The sequence below is a fragment of the Periplaneta americana genome, chromosome 9 (assembly GCF_040183065.1).
Source record: "Periplaneta americana isolate PAMFEO1 chromosome 9, P.americana_PAMFEO1_priV1, whole genome shotgun sequence".
In the NCBI taxonomy this organism is placed as follows: Eukaryota; Metazoa; Arthropoda; class Insecta; order Blattodea; family Blattidae; genus Periplaneta; species Periplaneta americana.
Genome location: NC_091125.1, coordinates 94,463,139 through 94,484,477, shown reverse-complemented (window position 1 = coordinate 94,484,477; position 21,339 = coordinate 94,463,139). Strand labels below are relative to the sequence as shown.

Sequence of the window (21,339 nt, the reverse complement as noted above, 5' to 3'; positions counted from 1 at the left end):
CTAAAAAGTAATTTTGATAGAAGTCGTACTTGTGTCAAATTCTTCGGATCCAAGGTTCCATAGTGAATATTTGCCGTATCTTTTTACATTCTTTTGATTTCTTTCTATATTTATTTTCTCCCTACTTCTGTCTTACTCTCTTTTTCTTACTTTTTTTTTCACTCAGTCCTTTTCTTTATTTCTTTTACTCTTTCTCATCTCATCTCCTTTTCTTTACTTTTTTCTTTCTGTTATGTTTACGAGGTCTGACCAGAAAGTATCCAGTCATTTTGATTATCTTGAGAACTGTTCGCGTTGTGTTCATGTAACTTAGCAGTCAGTAGGGACCTACTGCACATTCATGAATGTCACTCTCTACCATAGGACTGCTCAATTGGCAGTGAGATCCTATTGAGTGAGACTGTGTATTTAGTGTTTGTGACTGATGTATTCACAGTTAATCTGCTTCAAAGTTTGCTTCCAGCTTGGACATTCGACCACAGAAACTACTCGAATGCTTAAAAGAGTTTTTGGGAATGATTCAGTAAGCGAAGTCCAGATAAAATTGTTGTACCAGCACTTGTAGGATAGCCAGAAATTTGTTGAAAGCAATCAGCATTTTGAAAAGGCTTCAGCGAGCACAGCATCCAAAAATGTTGAATGCATGCTGGCTATAATCAATGAAAGTCGGCAATTGGCAGTGCAAGAATAATTAGAATAAGATTTTACATTCCTCAATATGTTGTTTCAGAGATTTTGACATGAAATATGTGGCAAACAAGTTCTTTCTAGGGCTTGTGTCACAAGATCAGAAGAAATTCGTGCTGAAGTTGCATAGGACTTGCTTTAAACCTCTAACAATGACCCATGTTTCCTCAAAACAGTCATAACCAGAAATGAGCTTTTCCCAGAGTTGAATCGTTGTTGCAAGCTAGTAGATTGCACCGTGGATGGGAATAAGGAGAATGTGACAAGGCAATTGAAAGACTTCGCAGACTGTTTTTGAAAGTAGAAAGAGGAATACTTTGAAAGGGACTAAGGCAACATTGACTAGGTAGATTTTTGGCTGGATACTTTCCGGACATGTATTGTGTTTTAATATTTATTTGAAAAAAACTCAGTCTAATCCAGAAAGTCATTATGTTGAAGGACCGGTACTTGATAGTTGCAAATGAAAGTGTGAAATTTTTATGTTTAGTCAAAGAAGTATGGCAAGAAGGGGTTGAGCTCATTGTAAAGAATGATTTTGTATAGTTTATTTGTTGGCTTCCTTTAAAATGCATTAATTGACTCCTGACTTTTTTAGCGGAAAGAAGAGCTCAATTGAATCGGAGTCGATCAAGATCTGGTTTAGTAGGTGGAGGACTCACAGGTAGAGAACTTTCCAAGTAAGTACTGTACCACGAACTTTTTTTATATAACGCACTTCACCACCAGAGAATGATTCCTGATATGAACAGACTGATCAAGTAGCTATCTCCTGCACCTATATTAGTAGTTAGTTGCAGATTTTAGATTTTCTGCACTCTAATGAAATTCTTAGCATTTCTCTTTCACTTACAATGCACATAATGATCATGCAGCAAATAGATAGAATGGCAGAATTTTTTTCATTTTTTATCATTCAGCCCATTATTATCTTGTTCATATTATCAAAATAACAGCTTTTCAGCTTAGATTTTAATTTTTGGGAACAGAAAAAAATTACACATTGTTAATTCTGGTGAATATAGTGGATGTGGTGCCAACAGACGTTTACTTCTTACTTCGAATTTCCAGCTTTAATTGATGCTAAAGACTCAATGTCTTTTGTACACTTTAGTTCATAAAATTTTATTAATAAGAATATTGTTTAGTCTTTCGTGAGTTTGGTATTAGGCTAACTTCGTTTTTAGTAGCTGTCTTGTTGAGTTATCTGTTGCACCATCCAGTAAGATATGTTCTAGGTTTCCTTAATTTTGTTTGCATGCAAGGCACAGAAAACAGAGAAGATTGTATTATATTTGATATTTGTATACAAGATCTCGGAGAATGAATGGTGAGGTTTCATGAAGTTACTTTGAAATGTGTATAGTCCTTCATTATTTCTCATAATGAAGTAGCTGACAAACCATGCCTTTTGCCATATGCAATAGTTTTATTTGAGGATTAACCTCGACATCCTTTATTATTTTCACTTTCTTCTTGTATAGTTAATTTCTGTCATTTAGTCACTATTATAATGACGCATAAACTGACCAAAAAAAAAAAAAAAATTTGGAAACATGATACACATAACTCGCAAGAACAAAGCAACGCAAAGCCAGACCTAGTTGAGTGTTAGAGAAGGCCACATGGCCTTAACTCTGCCAAGTTAAATAAACTATTATTATTATTGTTATTATTATTATTATTACTAATATTATTATTATTATTATTATTATTATTATTATTATTATTATTAAAGAACAATAAAAAATAATGCCGCTGTGTGGTGCCACATTACCATCAATTGAGATGCACTATCGAATATGCTGGTGCTATTTATTGTTGAAAGTCGATTCGATATTTCATGCTTTATCACAAAATCCACTTGAAAGTATTTCATAAAAGTGGAATTTTTCTTAAACCGGTTTTCTTAAAAGCAGGAATTAATTATTATTCTTATGGTAATTTGGGACTTAACAGATTATTCCTTAAAAATGGTAATTTTTTAAAAACGGGAATGTTAAAACAGGGTTTTACTGTAGTTCTTAAAAAGGAAAAGCATGATTGACAAACCATTTATCTGTTTGCCCTCCTTCTGCAGATGTCAATGACAATGACTGTAATGCTGATGATGACAACAATGACAGACGATGTGAGTCTAGTTGCATTGAATGTACAGCAACAGTTCTGTTACACTTACCCTGTTGTTTTGCTTTCAGTGAGCTGCTGAGTACAGCATAGCAGAGTATCTGCCATCTGTCGTCATTTTCCGAAACTCCCACCTTGATCTTAGGCGTCCGTCCATCCGCAAGTCTTAACAACCAAGGTGTAAACATTTACGAGATTGTAGATAGTATTTCCAGCATAAAGTAAATTATATATTTTATATTGTTATAAAGAAAAAAGGATTCTATGTCTTTTAGCTCAAATACAACATTTGGTACAAGTGTAAAACTCTTGGTATTTATTGCCACTGTTGATGTGCCAAAAATGGTAGATACCTCAAAAGCAGTTAGTCATAACCGCGAGGGAGGTCGCAGACTGCATCAGCTAACTCCATATATTTATATTTGTGCTTACAATCGTGAAATAACCTGTCAAACAGTACGAAACACATGCTTGTATGAGCTTATCATTGTTAAGTTTTCCCCTTATTTTCCTTGTTAAGTTTCCTCTCCTTCGCCTCTGTCTGTAGTTCTCTTCAAATATATAATGTTATTAAAAACTAGTGAATTTAAAGACTTCGATAGTCAAAAACTAAATAAGACACATTAACTACAATAAACTGAGTTTAACTATGGATCACTTCAAATTTTTACATGGTCTAAAATATTTCACTGCATTCGATCTGACTGATGATGTTTCAGCTGATTCATTACTTCAGTCATGGTGTCAGGTCTCATAGTTTGAGCACTTGACCATTTTCGTTTGTCAAGTGATTATTGAAAGGGAAAGATATAAACAGTGTGTTTCATTTACACGCAAAAGGGTCAAATCTAGAGATCTAGAAGATGTTGAATACCATTGTGATAGTACCTCATCTATTTGTACCTTCAAGATATTTTGAGGAGAATAGTGAATCAACAGATTACAGATTGAAAATTGAAAACTGCGTGTTCGGAAGAAGAGAGTACAGATCACATTCATCATAAGCCTGTCTCTTACATGCGTAACTATGATAAGGACAGGCAAAGAAGTCAATAAGCTGCATTGTGTTTTGTTTCGAAGATTAGATGGAAAAAGAAAGTGTTGATATGGTCTTTCCCTGATCTGATATGCAGACGTTGTGCTTCTACATGTACGCATACTAAATTAATATTGACTTATGTTTGTGATGTTATAAATGGAGCACACGGAGAAAATTCATAGACAGAGTAAAGACTTGAGTTGTTCTTTAATTAAACACTGTTCATTTTGGTAATATATCTTATTTTGTTTTGAGGATTAAGTTCTTGAAATAGTTCGTTTTCTGCATAACCCTGTGATAAGATCTTGAATTTAACTTTATGTCGATGATAATAGAATTTAATTTTATCATTGCCAATTATTTTAGTAATTTAAATTCGGTTTTATGATCTTGCTATATTGTCTTTTTAATATGTTATTGTGATGTAGGAAATTGATCTTCCGTGCATTTACTTGTGAGGATTATTTGTATTATTTTACAGTTTTATTGATTTGCCTGCGATGAGTTTCTTGAATTGATTCTATATCAGATGCATTATTGTTTATTGTGTTAACAAAATAAAATAATCTTATTTTTATTAGAACGTGTTCATCATGAATATTAATTATTTGAAGTGAAATTTCAATGCTCATTATGATTTAGTTTCCTTCTCACCTTGTTCTTGCTCGTTTAATTTCTAACCATTTCTAGTTTACTTGTAAATATACATAAAGTTGTGGTTTTTCTACTCGTTGAGTTTGATACTGTAGTATATTTTTAATCGTGTTATCATCAAACCTACTTTTCTTCCATAGTCGCATATTTGTATGGCAGATTTTGAGAAAATACAAAAGCAAAGATAGGTTATATATATTTTGAAATTAAGATATTTCTACAAAATGGGACGACTGAAATGTAAGACAGTAGCTTTATATTTGAAAAGTCTGATGTTCGATGTTTGATCTTCATAGGAAAATCATTTATATTGTGAATTTTTGCTGGTTAAGTTACACCAAAAGCTGGACTGTGATCTTAAAAAGAATAATTTTCTACTCGCAAATTTATAGTTATTACATCATTATAGCAACTATGAAAAATCACTGAAGCTGAAAAATGTATTAAATGAAATTGTAAACAAATAATTCGAGGCTGGTTGTGCATACTCCACTACATATGTAGAAATAATTTCTAAAATATGGGCTAAAAATAAACTCCGCTAGCGATGTGATGAACTGTGAATAGTTAAATCATTTGATTTTATAAATCAGTTAAATATAAAGATAATTGAATAAACAAATGGATTAGTATTTTTATAAAGAAAGCTATGCCCTCAATAATTAAGATATTGTGTTAACATAATTTTATTTGTTTTGCTTAAAACAGAAAAGGAGGAGAAGTCCATTACTTTTCTATGAACTTCATGGTTATGTTCTATGAATTAATTGCCGACATTTTTGCTGAAATGTTTATAGTTCTCATTTTTTTTCATCAAGCTTGAAAGGCAAACGGTTTGATACAACCTGTTAATAGTAACAATTTCCTCTCAAAAACTACATCACATGGGAAATAGTTTTTGTATTTGATAGTTTCAGTGCCAAAAGGGCCTTCCATGCCAGAAGTCCACATTGAAATCCCATGAATTACAAGTAAGCATCTTATTGCAGTTTTGTTGTACTTGTTATCCACTGATATCAAGATTGTAGTTATAAAACATGCTTTCTGGCATCCCAGTAGGAAACTGATCTATCTCACCTCTACTTAACTACCAAATTTTGGCAAGCGATTCTTGTTCATTGTTTGTGTTCATTTAATTGATTCCATAATTTATGTTTTGTGTAAATGTTTCACAAAGCAGTAGTCTTCTGGTTTTAGTCAATGTTTTTACTGTTTCTTTTCTTAATTTTTATAAGGTTTCTTTCAGAATTCTTGCAATGTGAACTTTTTTTTTTCCCCATACTCAAATTGATGTTTATTTTTAACATTATGTAACATATTGTTATGCGACTTTTAGTAGATACTAATGACATATTTATTTTCGTTTTCATTCTTTATCTTGGTTTCTTTCTTTACTACCATTTGGTCTGCAATTTCTTTCCTTAGCAGTTCTTTCATTCCCTCTCAGCATAGCACCAATTCTTCTTCACCTAGTTGTCACCCTCTCATAAAGATCTTGGCCTTTCTTATGCTTACAGTAAAAGTGTATCTTACAGGTACTTAAGTAGACAACAGACTTAAGATATAAATAAAAATTATCTGATGCCTTCTGTGACCACCTGGAACACACCTACCATATCGACGCACACCAGTCCTTATCATGTTCATTTTCACTCCCATAAAATTATATTCGATTTTCATGATGAAATTTGTCACAACTTTTGTATAGCATTTCATTACTGTCAGCAAATTGTGATAATAATTATATATTTTAAGCGCTGACCTGTGTACGACATACATATTAGATATAATTTGATATTTTAATTTTGTTTTTCTGTATATCAGGAAATGTGTAAGTATATTTCGAAACTGATATTCTGTCTTGCAACATGTAATTTTAATACCTTTATAGAATAGGGATGAGAGTTCTTGCATCTGTCTATTGCCTAAATTGTTTGCAGCAATACGCCATGTCTTTCTTTCACTGTTTTCAGTGCCAGGTTAAATAGGCTGTGGTGGGTGGAATTTTTTTCTTCCTTTATAAGGGTTCTTATGTGTGTGAATGTGTGCATATTTGATGTCTGCTTTTTTCTCTGAGCTTGCATAGATAGCGATACTTTTTTTCCTTTAGTCAGACTTTAATGGGTGTTTATAAGTCAGTTAAGAAGTAACAGTTTCGTACTTGACAAAAAATGCACTGGTAAAGGATTCAGGAAATAATTTCATATCCATATACATATAAACTGCACTTGAAATTTATGACAAAATAATTTTTTAAGAATAATATCATGTATGTAAGTCGTAAAAAATCTGAAATTGTGTGTTTTTAGTTATTGTTGGAACATTAATAAAATTGTCAGCATTTCTTCAAGACCAAGGAACATCAGTCAATATTGCCAACTACTCACAACACATTGTTATTTTTTGTAATACCTTGGTGCAATAGCTGACAGGTGTAAACCCTGGATACTAGGCAGTAAAAATGTGCAATGAAAAGCAGTTTGTGCCAGCAGCACAGAGCTGATTTGGTTGTCTGCAAGGCATGCTCTATGAGTTAGCATGGCTTTCTTTGTCATTATCAAACACAAGATTAGTATAGAAGACAATAAAATTACCTCATGAGATTTGACTCATGGGAATTGAGTTGTGAGTTATAAGAATTCTCCAAAGTTTCCGGAACTTCTTACTTGTGTCATCTTCAGGGAGATACAGCATGGCATATACTGGTATTACATTTCGGTTACTCGTATCTATTGCACTATTGGCAAGTAACTTGCAGTCTTGCATCACACTGTTTGTTTACTATTTTCTCACTAATTGCTAAAGTTGTACAACTGCTGACATGTCCTTCATTCATTCCTTCTAGGTTATCAGTGTTGTTTAGTCAACTGTCCAAAGACAGGTCTGAATCTCACAAGTGATACCAACAAGGCACCACTTATGAGAAACTAAGCCAGGAGATAATGGAGTAGAGTGGCTAGTTCATTTCTCCCCTCCATTGTATACATTGCTGACTAGCTACTTATCACGCTAATTAGAATTCAGATAGGTTACCAATAGGGCTTGGATTTTTTTTGATATGCCATATTCTTATGCTCGTCTCTTTTTACAAATTTAAGTTAAATTAAACACATTTCTAGCTTTTCGTCTGCCTGGGTTGCGCAGTTGATACAGAGCTGGCCTTCTGTGCCCGAGGTTGCGGGTTCAATCCCGGCCAAGTCTATGGCATTTAAGTGTGCTTAAATATGACACACGTCAGTAGATTTACTGGCATATAAAAGAACTAATGCAGGACAAAATTCTGGCACACCGGTGATGCTGATATAACCTCGGCAGTTGCGAGCGTCGTTAATTAAAACATGATATTTTAAAAAATATTTCTAGCTTTTCTGAACATAATGACACTATTTTTATGGATAATATAAATACATATTTTACCAGCAAATCATATTTGACCAAAATAAAAAAAAATAGTACGAGAGCCTGTTTTTCGTCATATTACAATAATTGTTTTAACAGTTCTCCAAGTATTATTCACATGCTTTGTATCAGTAATGACAAGAGATTTTATTTACGTTTGTTAATTATATTGAATTTCCTTTCCTTAGAAATATTTTGTGGTTAAATGAAGTTTGAAGGTAACTGGATTCGCCAGCATTAAGTTGTCAAAACACATAGGAAAAAAGAATATTAGAAATGTGACCGGTTTGTTCTTTGTCTGTCTCGCCTTCATCCTCTTCACCCCGTCCAAACATGTGAATCTAGAAGTTCCAACCCTGCTGTTGTCAAGTGGTAATTCATAAACAGTCGATAATCCTGTTAGGATAGCTGTAAAAGAGTTAGTCACGCAGAGGAAGATTTTGACATTTTTTTTTACCTCTTTTTCGCCTGTTCTGTTTTTATAGGCTGAACAGTCTGCTATGGCCAATACAAGGAGTTAATATTCACAAAAACATTTTTTTTTTTAGAATAATGAATAAAAAGTTTTCTAAGTAATTTTTAGACAATATTTAATTTGTTTTACGTTATATTTTCAGATCTTTATGTCATACTTTGGTATTTTTAGAGCATAAATGCATGTATATTTCCAGAGATTTTAGGTCTTAGAAGTCCGAACCTTAGTCATCACAAAACATAATTTGTATAAATTAATATGATAATTTTATAGAAAATTTATTTCAGATAAATTATAATTTCGCAATAGTTTAACTTGTAGAATAATAAGGAATTGAATTTGATTAACGAAGTTCTTATGCTTTGACAGTCTTGCGTTTTCAGTAATTATAATTTTAAGCTTTATCTCGTGTTTTGTATTTATCATATGTTAAGTTATTTTCGTTTCTGAATGGTGTATTTTACTTCTCATTTTGTCAGTATATGTGCATCTTCATTTCTGCATATTTTGTTGATAACCATTACCAAAGAAATGTAATACTGATACTGTGTGTTTGTTCATTCAGTTGACCTATTTATTTGATTTTAACATACAGTATTTCAATTATTATATTATCCTCTGTGGTGTAGTGGCTACCATGCTTGTGTCTGGGTCTATGGGACGTGAGTTCTATCTCAGCCAAAAGTGATTAATTTTAGGTGGAAGAAAATTCTAAATGCAGCTTTCATCAAATGAGGAAGTAAAGCCGTTGGCCTCGTAGTAGATATACTGGACGTAAAAGGTCCTTTTGTTCATGAATAAAGATGAATGAAGGCGAAGTGTCGTGTTAAACCTATTATTTTTCTGTTCCCAGCTCTTTGTAATATGTCACTACAGTAACAAATTGGAAAGATCTCTGATGGAAAAAATGGAAACATATTGATTCAGAAGCAGACTGGCTGAGAGCCATTTGTGTATTAATATGAGCTGCACAAATTGAAAACATATATAACTTAAGCAAAGACTGATTGAGGAGAGTCATTGAATTAGTTGTCAAGGGCTCAGCATTATAAACCAACCAACTTGTCAGTTATAGTATATGTCTCTTTGAAGATGAAAACCAATAAGGAGTTCCTGAAGTTGGGTAATATTTGTCTTCACCACATGGTTTAAATACCTAAAAGTACACTACAAGAAATTTTACTTATAATAGGGATAGCTTTGGTTCAACTAACTCTGTGTAATTTTTTTTTTTTTTTTTTTTTTTTTTTTTCTTTCGTTGTAAGAAGTGTAAAGGTGTTTTGACACTTAAAAAGTTGATCTCTTTGTTATGATGTAAATATATTTTCAACTGTTTCTCTGTCCATCTCTTTGTTTTTAGCAGATTTTTTTTTCTTGGACTTCGTGAAAGATTTACTTTGTGTTCAGTACTTATGGGTTAATTTTATGAAAAATATAGAGGTGATATTTCACATATTTCTCTTTTTGAAACCCTTAGCCACAGTTAAATGAAAATATGAATTATTCGCAGTTAGCTCTTAAGAATTTCCTTCAGAGCATTTCTCACTTAATTGGTAGCCTTAAATAATATTTTGTAAGTTGAATATTCATAAAAATTAATTATAATATTAATAGTTTGGAGCAGTACCGGTAATCAATTTTATACAAATATCTCAGTCTAAAAATAATTCTAATGGATGCTAAAATCCTAGAAAAACCTACACAACTCATGAGGAGTAAGAGAATATATTTATATATTGTCTTAGGAAATGTGTTTGTTTTAATAAACATGCATTAATTATTTTCAAAATTTGTAGCTTATAAAACGATCTCCACATTTCATTAACTTACATTTCTGTAAAGAAAGAATATTATTTAGTGTGTAAATTGTATACTGAGATAATATGTGTAATAATTGCACTATTTTTGGAGGATCTCATTTTTTTTAATTATAGAATAATAATAGGGCACGGATTTCTAGTTCTGTACCTATTTTGTTTGCTACGTCCTAGACGTATGTTATTCAGATATCTCTACATTTCATGTACACAGGATCCCCCTATTAAAATTCTATAGGACTTAACACTCCAAAATGAGCAATCAACGCCTATTAATGCCTGAAATCTATGTTTGTGCCTGGAAATCGCCATTTTAGTATTTTTTAATATATTTAAAATAAAATATGTATTGGAACTAAAGATGTAAAAATGCCCAAATAATTATATATAAAAAAAATTCTGCTACAAACACTGGTAAGTTCGTTTCATATGGTTTTATAAGGGGAGGAGAGAAGATTTTACCTAATTTCCTGGAGCCGAAGTTCATTCGGAAAAGTCCACCCTAGCATAAAAGGGGTGGTAGATTGTTCAGGTTAGGTGATAGCTTATTTTTCACATCAGTGCACCCCCATTATGTGAAATGAAACTGACCAATCAACAGTCGGTCTCTTTCACTGATAACATTTGCATCTACAGTTCAGTAACACTTATTGTCAGCACCAGTTCTTTGTGCATAAATTCCTCTAAAATGGAATATGTACTGAAATTGTTAAAATTATTAATTGTTACAGTCCTAACTTTTTTTTAGCACCTAGAAATCCGTTACCTATTTAAGTCAGAAGCCAATTTGGGAAATTTTTTTTTGTACATGCTCTCCAAAACAGATTTTTTTTAGTTGGTTATTTAACAACATTGTATCAACTACTAGGTCGATGAAATTTGTGATAGGAAGATGGTAATTGACGAGATGAGGCTGAGGATTCATCATATATTACCTCACATTTGCCTTATGGAAAAACCAACCAGGTAATCAGTCCAAGCTAGAATCGAACCCATACCGAGATCAGCTTCAGATCAGAAGGCAAACTTGTCCACCAACTGAGCTATGCTGGTGGCCTCTCCAAAACAGTTACTTTGGAAACTATTTACAAATCGTAAAATTATACTTTACAATCTTATAAAGTTGTCATAGCAGTACTTTAGCAAAGTGAATACTTTTTTTTTTGTACACCAGCATTATAAACAGTCTTTGTCATTAGTCAAAATGATTCACAATATGCCCATTATTGTACCAGTACCGTAAAATATTACCATGTCAACTAAAATGTCAAGACTTTATTATGACTGTTTAACTTGTGCCATAAAAATAGTGTGAAATGATTATATGCTGTGCAGTATTTAATATATCACTGCTGTCATAGCAACTCCTTTCTTCATAGACTATGATATCAAACTACCCATCATTACAAATAAATTTTTAAAATATATTATTTATTTGTGTATTTATTGTTTTATAATAGTTGTGTACAAAAAAATGGCATATAAAACACTTTATAATGTTATACAGTTATTACATTCGTCAAAATTAGGAAACTCACTTAGTTTGTTCCCTAAACATTTGCTCATGCAATAAAGTATAAATAACATTATAAACTAGTTTCATGATATACTATTACTTTGTTACATGAAAATAGAAATTACTTTTGTAGCATATTTAAAGCTGTCATCAGAAAATGAGAAGCCATCTTTATTTACTTGTTTCTTCCAAATTTGCAGTGTATATTCAGTCATGAGATGAAACTAATACAGATACTGGCACAGTGAGTTTGTGGGTTGAAACTGATTTAGACATTGACGTACCGGGTTCTTTCACTTCTCTCAAAATCAGTTTGGATACTTTTCCAAAGATTGCTTATATATTTTTGAGCAGTTTAACACTAGAATCGCCGAGTGGTCAATGACCGTTTTCCATTTTTAAACTCGCTATTACTGCTACAGTTTTTATTGTACACTGTTGTGAGTTTCTGACTTTTCCTAAATTGTTTCGTAAATCTTCTTGGCACTACAGTATTTACTTTCACTAAATTATTTCTACAATTATTGGTCTGTGTACTACTTAGAACAGCCGAGTATTCACTTTGACTTGTGTAATATAAAATGTTTTCCAATGAATGTTATAACGATTTTTGTCTTTTTAATTCAAACTCGACAATTGAAATTGAATATTCTACAATGAAATAAATGCCTCTGATTGGTATTTGTCTATGGCAATTCACATCATCAGTTATTTCCAGATAGTAGCAATGTCTCGGCAGCGATCACAGTGTGATAGAGAAATAATCGTGTGGTATGTCTCATGGACGAAGATCAGCATATTTATGGAATAATTCCAATGGTTTAACATAGGCATGTTCAGCACGGCCATTTCTAACCTTTCAACGAGGTGCAACAGTGATGTAAATTCTAAAGTCGCATGCAGACGCATGCTTAAAAGATTTTCTATGTCACTGTTACACCTCTTTAAAGGCTAGAAATGCCCGTGCTGAACATGCCTGGTTTAACAGATTCACTCTGAAGTACAAAAAGTACAGTACTCACTTGTAATTTGATCTAGTACCAGAAATGGTATTAATTGAGCTATCATTATCCATAATACCGTTATCAGAAAATTGTAGAGAATGTAATACTTCCCTTTTACACTCTCCACAATGCCAATAACAAGACAAAATCTTGATCATCAGATACACTTCGTCATCAGCCTCTTCACTTCGTCTCTCAAAAGCGCCTTCAATTTATTCGGCTAATATCCTATTGAATTTTGCTCCAAAAAAAAAGTCGTTACTTTCGAAAATTTCTCAGTGATCTCATTTTTTTGCCTTCAGCATGGAGTATTTTGATCAGATTAATGGCACTTGCAAGACATTTGGCTTTTCGTGGAGATAAGTTAACAGCACATCCCATTCTTTGAATGCAACATATTCATTCTCATATAGCTCGTGCTTTGTTGCTTTATGTGCTTTTCTCGAGGAACTTCTCTCATTTTCCACAAATTAAAAATACATCATTGTTAATAAACTGGCTACCATACCACGTCATCACATAGTAATGAATACAAGAGAACTTGATTTTATAGTAATATTTTACTTTTTTCAATACATTTTAAACAATTCTTTTAATTTGGAGAGCTTTTACAAAAAAAAGGGAGAAAGAAAGTTGTATATAATAAGTGTACAAAGAGCTTTAGTGGACTCATATTATGGTTTCAGCTAATGCCTCATCTGTAAACATTCAGATTCTTCCACTGAAACTCTTTTTGCATACTTGTTACATAAATAACAGCTAATTTAGAAGTAATTTGTTCACAAGTAGATGTTGGTGGAAGGCAAATTGGTACGCACAAACATATTAAACGACCAACATTGCAGGGTATTTACAAGTGTCTGAGACAGTACTTAGAGATTAAAAACAAATCTATTTCTATAATAGACGCCAGCTTTGTTCGAATATTTCTCTATTTTCTTCTTACTGCCTGTTATGGATTTGTCAGTCTGTTGCCTGTTACTTTCGTGTGGTTTAGTTGCCAAGTGTACTGTTAGATTTCACACACAAAAAATAAGTGTACTATGCCACCAAGGCAAAAGTGACAAATGGAATACTGGGACACATGGAGTTAGGGAATGGATAAAGTCTATGCAAAGAGCACGGCCTTAGATACTTAAATATTTATAAGGAAATAAGTGGCATAATGTTAGTGAAACAGAACATTGACTTTCAACACTGGAGACCCAATTTCAAATCACGTGAAATTTCTTGTGAACAAATAGTGTTGGGGCAAATTTTCTTGAGATACTCTCGTTGCTATTGTAGCCATATCTCCATTTTTGTGTAAATCACAAATATTCTTATTACGTGTGTAATGAGGATGGGAGACTAGGCTTGCTGCACTGTACCGTCCTTTTCATGCCACCAGCTCCATTGGATCTGTACAGTGCATGTAGAAAAAGTAAAGGTATTACCTTTAAAGCTACGCAGGTGTATGGGATACATGGAGGTAGAGCTCTATTCTGTCATGACATTAATACTACAATGTGGTGGTGAGGTCACCATCACCCTCTGATCTCTTTTTACCCCTCCCCAGATTTGGTACACAATTTGACTAGATGTTGAGTGAATCTTGAGCTGTTCTAGAAGTTATGGCAACGAGAAAAATCCTGCTGCCACCTGGAGTCTTCCGTGTCCGTAGCCAGTTGATTTATCAACTGAGTTGCCTAACCACCCTGTATAGAATAAGTGACCAGGAAAATTTTGGAGTTGGCGTCAATTATTGCATATTTATGTAGGTATGCCAATATACAAAATATATATAAACATTTTCACCTATTTTATAAAACAAAACCACTGTTCTGAAAATAAAATAATTTCACAAAAACAAAAACTGTATCAGTTACAAAACTTCCAGAACTGTTGTCACGTCTTCCAAGCGAGAGAACTATCAAACTGGGCCTTTGCATTTTATTCATTTCCACCTTTGGAATGGTGAGGATGGAAGAATTTCTGTTCTTTGAGTAGTTTTTGCATGCACACTAAGCTTGGTGGCGTAGTTTTCACAACTGTTACAGTCTATTAAAGTTTTACCAACATTTTAAAGTCTTGTTAAAATTATAATAATTCTTGTAGATTTAATGGTGCTCCAGATAAAAAAATTTTCACGTATTAAAGTAAGTCATAGCCAAAGAGTTCTTGGGACAGTGAGATGGTAATGTTAGAATTTGGAAAATTGCTTCAGTTCAGTTAAGGAAGCTGGAATGTAATTGTGAATATGTATAAGAGTGTATTCCACATGTACATGTACAGTATATATAGATGTAATCTTTAAAGGTTTACATTTTGAAAGTTAGTTCACCATCACGTGGAAAGAAAGGAAGAATTTATTTATTGAATCCTCGCAGTAACATTTATGTTATATGCGATTCTCATTCATTTTTTATTTTGTCACCCTATCAACAATTGATGTGATCTATTGTCAAACATTCCTTCTAATAGATAATTTAAACACTTATATTAAACTAAGGAACAATCTTCTTACTATTCAAATATTATATTGTTTGTAAAACAGGCAATATGCTATTCTTTCTTGAACTTAATATTTTGAGAAATGTGTGTGTCTTTTGCTGGGAGGTTTCATTTGACTTTGGCATTTTGTATATTACTGATGCTTACTGTATGAACTTCGTAGTGACAAATCGTATTTTAATGTAGATTTTGATAACGATCTTATCAATATTTCATACTCACCATGGATGTTTTGATCAAGAATTTTTGTATATAAATGTTCTGTCTTAAAGAATATAAGAAACCTATTGAAGCAAGACTTCCAGCCTATACTTTTTTAATCGTTAATTTTATACACTGTCGACCATCCGTGCCTGTCAGTTTTCAAATCATGTCGCATTATTTCGTATATTGACGGTTGTTTTCAGATATTAGAAAAAATTATCCCCCCCCCCCCACAGGTGAAGTTAATTACATCATTGTAAATTGCTCGTTCAGAGTACCCTACATCTTTCTCATACTTAGAACAATGTAGTTTGTGAACATCACTGATTCGAAGAAGAATGTACACAAATATGATATTTTATACACTACTACAAATTACATACTTGTCATTATGAATTGTGTGTGTGGATAATTAACATGAAGGTATAATCTCGTTTTGACATTATTCTCTTTCAAAAATCGTGTTCTGCAGTCTTATCTTATCTTCACTGTCAAAGTCAAGACATTTGTATGCATAATCACATTAAAGTTATGGAAAAACATACGGCATTGCTGTTTATTTATGATATGTGAATCTAATTATAATAGTTTTTCCACAAATAAAACTCATCACACATACGAAATTTACACTATTCCCCTTTCTGTGATAAATTGTAATATATTGCAATGAGGAAAATGACATTTAGATTAAAAAATTAATTATAACAATTTATTGTTCTGACATCATTTTACTTGAAATATAGATTATTTGGTTATTCCGTAAAATTTGTAAAGAAAAAGTATGTACCATTTCATTTAATTTTGTCTCTCCCAAAAGAAAATTTGTAGTACATTTTCGCTCATCCGCTGCTCTGTTCTCGATGTATAATCAGAAGAATGAGAGAAAATTTCTGAGTAGGTAGTGAAAGATTCATTGTGATGGAAATTAACATTGTAAGTTCTCTTTACTGAGTTTTTTCTACCCTCCCCCCCACCCTAAAAGACAGTCCATTTCTAAATAAAGGTTTTCTTTAGTAGAATGTACAAATATTTTGAAAGAAAATGTTTTTATCTGACTAAATGTTCGTTTCTTATAGGCCTATAGCAATTTAGCTTTCAGATTCGTGTTTTTATTATTTTTATTTTTCCTTTCATTGATATACATTTTTACATATTATAATGTTGAATGTTTAGACAATTCTCGAATTGACTTGGAAGTTAACCTATTTCCTTTGGATGCTGGGATTGCCCAGTACGAGTAATTTACTTAAAGCATCCTTCAGTGTTCCAATTCATTTTCATTCACAGTTTTCTGCCCAAGGGCATTCACTGCAAACCCAGCATTCTCCAATCTTTTCTTTTTTCTGTCGTTTCGGTGTTTAAGATTGAAATATAAAACTCTCATAAACATGAGTCACTGTCTCTTAGCAGGTGAGCAATGAAATGAAGGACATTCCCTAAGATATTTCTTGCTGGGGATGTTGCTCTTCGCCTTTTTTTTCAAATCCGAGCGAAAACATGAATTGATAAAAATGTATTAAAAAGTGCTTACAAAATATTGAAGTGTTAGATTGTTAGTGATGCTACACAGCTCGGTGACACTGTATTCAGTGTGCCACAATTCGTCTCTTGAAGTCATTATATTTATTATAATCTGACAGAGTTTTTTTTTTCGTAGTTTTACTTAATCTCTTCAGATGAATGACAGCAAGCTGAGTAATATTATAGTACTAATGCTTTTAAGTCAATTGGAGTAATATTATCATTTCTAAAGTTGAAAGTATTGATATTTTTCAGTTGTTTGGAATTACATTATTTGCGAAGTTAAATTACACTTTAATTGAATGTCCCCAGATTAAATATGTTAAAAAGAGTACGATCCTTTAATTCCGGATTTCTTCCAGTAAAGTAGAAAAGAAAATTTGTTCACTAGTCCAAATTTCACCTGCATACATAAAAAAACCTTTATACATACTAGTATAGGATTATATTAGTTATTTTTATTTGGAAAGACTTCCAAAAAGAGCAAATTACATACAAGAGGCTGATATTTGATGAATGTGATACATAGTAGTAACTTTGTAAAGCTCAGTTTTCAAAGCAGAAGTCATTACCACGGTGCAAATTTAGAACTTTTCTTTAAAATGGCTAATATGAATGTGCAATATAGTCTTACTCTTGAAACCATATTTATTCTCTTGCTTGGCAACGCACACTACTTTCTTTATTTCCTTTTCTGTTCATACATTAAACAACAGTGCAGTGGTAACTGTCAATTTATCACAAAGTCTGATGTTGTACTTGTATAATTTTGTTTTAAAATTATTTAATGTGAGACGTGGAAGATAGCTTAAGTTCTTGTGCATCTCTAAAGTTTATCTCGTTATTTATTTTTTTTTTTATTTATTTTTTTTTTTTTGAGAATTCATTTTGCTTTCTGTATATATAGTATTATTGTGACTTGTAATTTGTTAAAAAATATCCCATGAGGAGATAAGGCATTCACAGAATGAGAAGCATTTAAATACTATTTTGGATTTTATAAAAGTGATATATCTTTATATTATATATTTCTAAGCTTGTCTGTTTCTTTTTTGGGTTTATGCGGAAAATTAATATGGCCACATTACTTTCATTTGTTCTTTAAATGTGGGCCTGTTTTTTCCTGCAAGTAATCTGCCTTTAGTTTTTTTATTTAATGTACAAATGTATGTAGTATATATATATAATTTTTCTTCTTAAATTTACAGTGGCCAGCATTCTTTAAATATGTTGATTGAAATAGTATGTATATAATGAACGTACCATATACGAGGAATCTTTTATTGACTTCTGCTGTGTGCATCTGTGAAGGGACACCTATGGTGTATGTGTGGCATTCCAGGTTGAATTGCATAAAAAATCATTCATAGAACCACATTGGAAAAATGGAAATGTAATTTTTATGAGGCATTTCACATCATTCCTGTACTTTTTAATTTTATTGTCCTTTTTAATTCATACTATGAAAAAAGGCTATACAGTGACCTCTGAATTATTCTCAACAGTTACTTTACATAATATAATATAATATAATAGAAGTAATTAAAAATCAAAGGAACTTAATCTCATGGACATGGTTTAATCAAACCCCAGATAAGCAACAACGACAGTATTTTTAATCCTGTGAGAAAAAAAGTTGTGATTGAATAAAAACTGGATATTTTTCAGGATTTATAATATTTCAACAAATTTTTATAAGAGAATTGAAGTTAAAATACGTTTAATACCAGTAGTAAATAATTTTATAGACATAAGATTGTAAATATTTCATAAATTGTGATTTATTATCTAAAGTATCATAGATACTGAAAAAAAAGAACTACTTGTTTCCAATTTCTCTTAAAGAATGTCAAAAGTTGATTTAGATGCTATCGGTCATCATTTCAATTTTTCGAAGTTTAAACGTGACCAACTGAAAGAAAATATTATTCGAGGACATTTTAAATTTAGGGGTCACTGTAGTAATTAAACATTAATTAACGTCATGTTTTCATTTTGTTCATACAACTCTTTTAAATGCTTATACCTCTGGTTCTTTTTATCCCATGTCAGTATGTACTTATGTTGAAAGCTTATGAAATGTACTACGAGACGTTAAAATAAACAATTTTAGTTTTATAACCACTTACATTTTATTTTAGTTTAGAACTTACGACATTTTAATAGTGAATATTTGATGATTATCTGTCTGTACAAAAATGTTATGCCTCATAAAGAGAAGAACAATATTGTAAAAAGTGGAATAATTTATAATCTGTCCTGTGAATTTACTTTTTTTTTAAGGTTTGTAAATCTTATTCATAATTAATAAATCTAAGTTATATGCTATTTTTTGTAGTTAACTTGCAAGAAATAAATCTAAGTTAAAGGCCCTGCGCTATTTTTTATAGTTAACTTGCAAAAGGAATTTGTTGCATTTGCTTTAACTGAAGATGGCTCTTGCTTCGCAACTATTATTCAACATTTTCAGCCATCTCTGGCTACTGTACCATAGTATAGCAGTCGACAGCCGGCAATGGTTTAAGACTCACAGTAATATACTTGTACTTCGAAAATGGAAAAGAACTGCATACTTATTTAGATTCGGACTCGTTTTTCTGTAAACTATTATATTCTAAACTAGCCATACCGTGCGCTCCTCTGCACCCGTTAGAAATACATATAAAGTAATTACATAATTAAAATAGGTCATTTGATCCAGGGAACATTCGTGTTTGATAGAAGGATAAATCGTTTATTATGTTACTTAATTTAAATTGTATTAAACAATTAAAATGCGATCATTTTGATCCAGAGACCACTCATTTGGTCATAAAAACTATTTTAGGAAATACAGGAAACGAATGTACAGAATAGCCTACCAAGTTTTCTGTGCATAAGAAGCTATTTTAATCTTACCAATCCTCGATTCACTCAGAAGTTACTGTAATAACATTATAGCATTATGTCCATCTAAAGAAACTACACTTTCCAATGGTGAATTAATAATTAATTATACAAATCGGATAATTTAGCTTCCGATATTACTTCATATAAACACAGGAACATTCTCTGTAGACTATGTTTCATAGCTTTCGATTGTTGTTGTCCAAGGCCCCTTATAGACGAAGTCATTTATTTTTTATTTCATTACACCGCCTTAGATGGCATTGTTATTGTAATTTTGAAACTCATTTATCTCATTAAATATCAGTCCTATCAAAATTTTGCATAGAATAAAACTTATCGGAAATTATTTTTAAAGAAACTTTTGTTATGTAATATTTTTCATGATAATTAATAATAAGGGAGATATTTCGATTTATTTAATTCAAGCCCTCTTATAACCCCCCTTTTAAATAAAATATTTTGTATCCCATGTAGCCTAAATTCTAAGTTACAACGAACTTAATTTATATTCCAATTTTCATATAAATCGGTTCAGCCATTATCGCGTGAAAAGGTAACAAACATCCAGACAGACAGACAAAAATTTCAAAAAAGCGATTTTCGGTTTCAGGGCGGTTAATTATATATGTTAGGACCAATTACTTTCGGAAAATCGAAAATTACCAGAAAAATTTCGGCTACAGATTTATTATTAGTATAGATTATCTCAGAAATAAGTAGTGATGATTCTTTATAAGTTAGAACTGTGTTAGAAAGCATGCATGCCATGGAGAGGGAGAGTTTCGCATGAGGATAGGAGTTCCAATAGTACTATATGGTCACCAACTAACAAAAGTGCCATGTAAACCATTACTAAACAAAGGCAGATCAGTTTAACACTAAGGAAGAAAATATATATACTGTGTTGATGATGATGATGATGATGATGATGATGAGGACGACGACGACGACGACGATGACGACGATGATGATGATGATGATGATTATATATACACAGGGTGGCCCACTTAACTCACCTCTGAAAGCGTATGAAATATTTCAGATATACACAAATTGACAATTACCGACAATTACAAGTTAAATTACACTGAAGGGGACATCTGATTGTACGTGAAATAATTTTCAAGATATTACAGTCACCTTTCTTTCTTTAGGTGGGAACCAACTATGTTTTGTATTGTAAATGTTGAGTTAGCTCTGTCTAATAACAACTGGCTACTTTACTGACTGCTTGAATGTCACTGGTTTCATTAATTAATTTTTATCATTTCGGGTGGTGCGGCTGTGGTGGGGTGGAGTGGATTTGCTTGCTTTCAAATAACTATTTAAACATTAGAGACTGAGCTAACGTTATACAAGAAGCCTCGGTTTTACCTAAAGTGATAAAATTTGTGTATCGTAATATGTGGCATAGCATACCACAGCATTTAACCAAGAACCCTATCTTGTCAGTACTGGACTTGAGGGAAGGGGAATTGTAGGTACTATTTCTCTAAGAGTGAATGTCCTGGAAG

The 21,339-nt window shown here is 32.0% G+C and overlaps 1 protein-coding gene across 8 annotated transcripts in view; it reads left to right on the top strand.

The window, feature by feature from the left end:
- Positions 1-19,264, top strand: part of dia (diaphanous related formin 1) — a 126,737-nt gene extending 107,473 nt beyond the window's left edge. For all 8 annotated transcript variants that reach the window (XM_069835358.1, XM_069835355.1, XM_069835356.1 and 5 more), the window contains 2 exons: positions 1,286-1,367; positions 2,886-19,264. In XM_069835358.1, the coding sequence (XP_069691459.1) occupies positions 1,286-1,367; positions 2,886-2,907 (104 nt within the window). In that variant the 3' untranslated portion in view covers positions 2,908-19,264. The remainder of the gene's footprint in view (positions 1-1,285; positions 1,368-2,885) is intronic.
- The last annotated feature ends 2,075 nt before the right edge of the window (positions 19,265-21,339 follow it).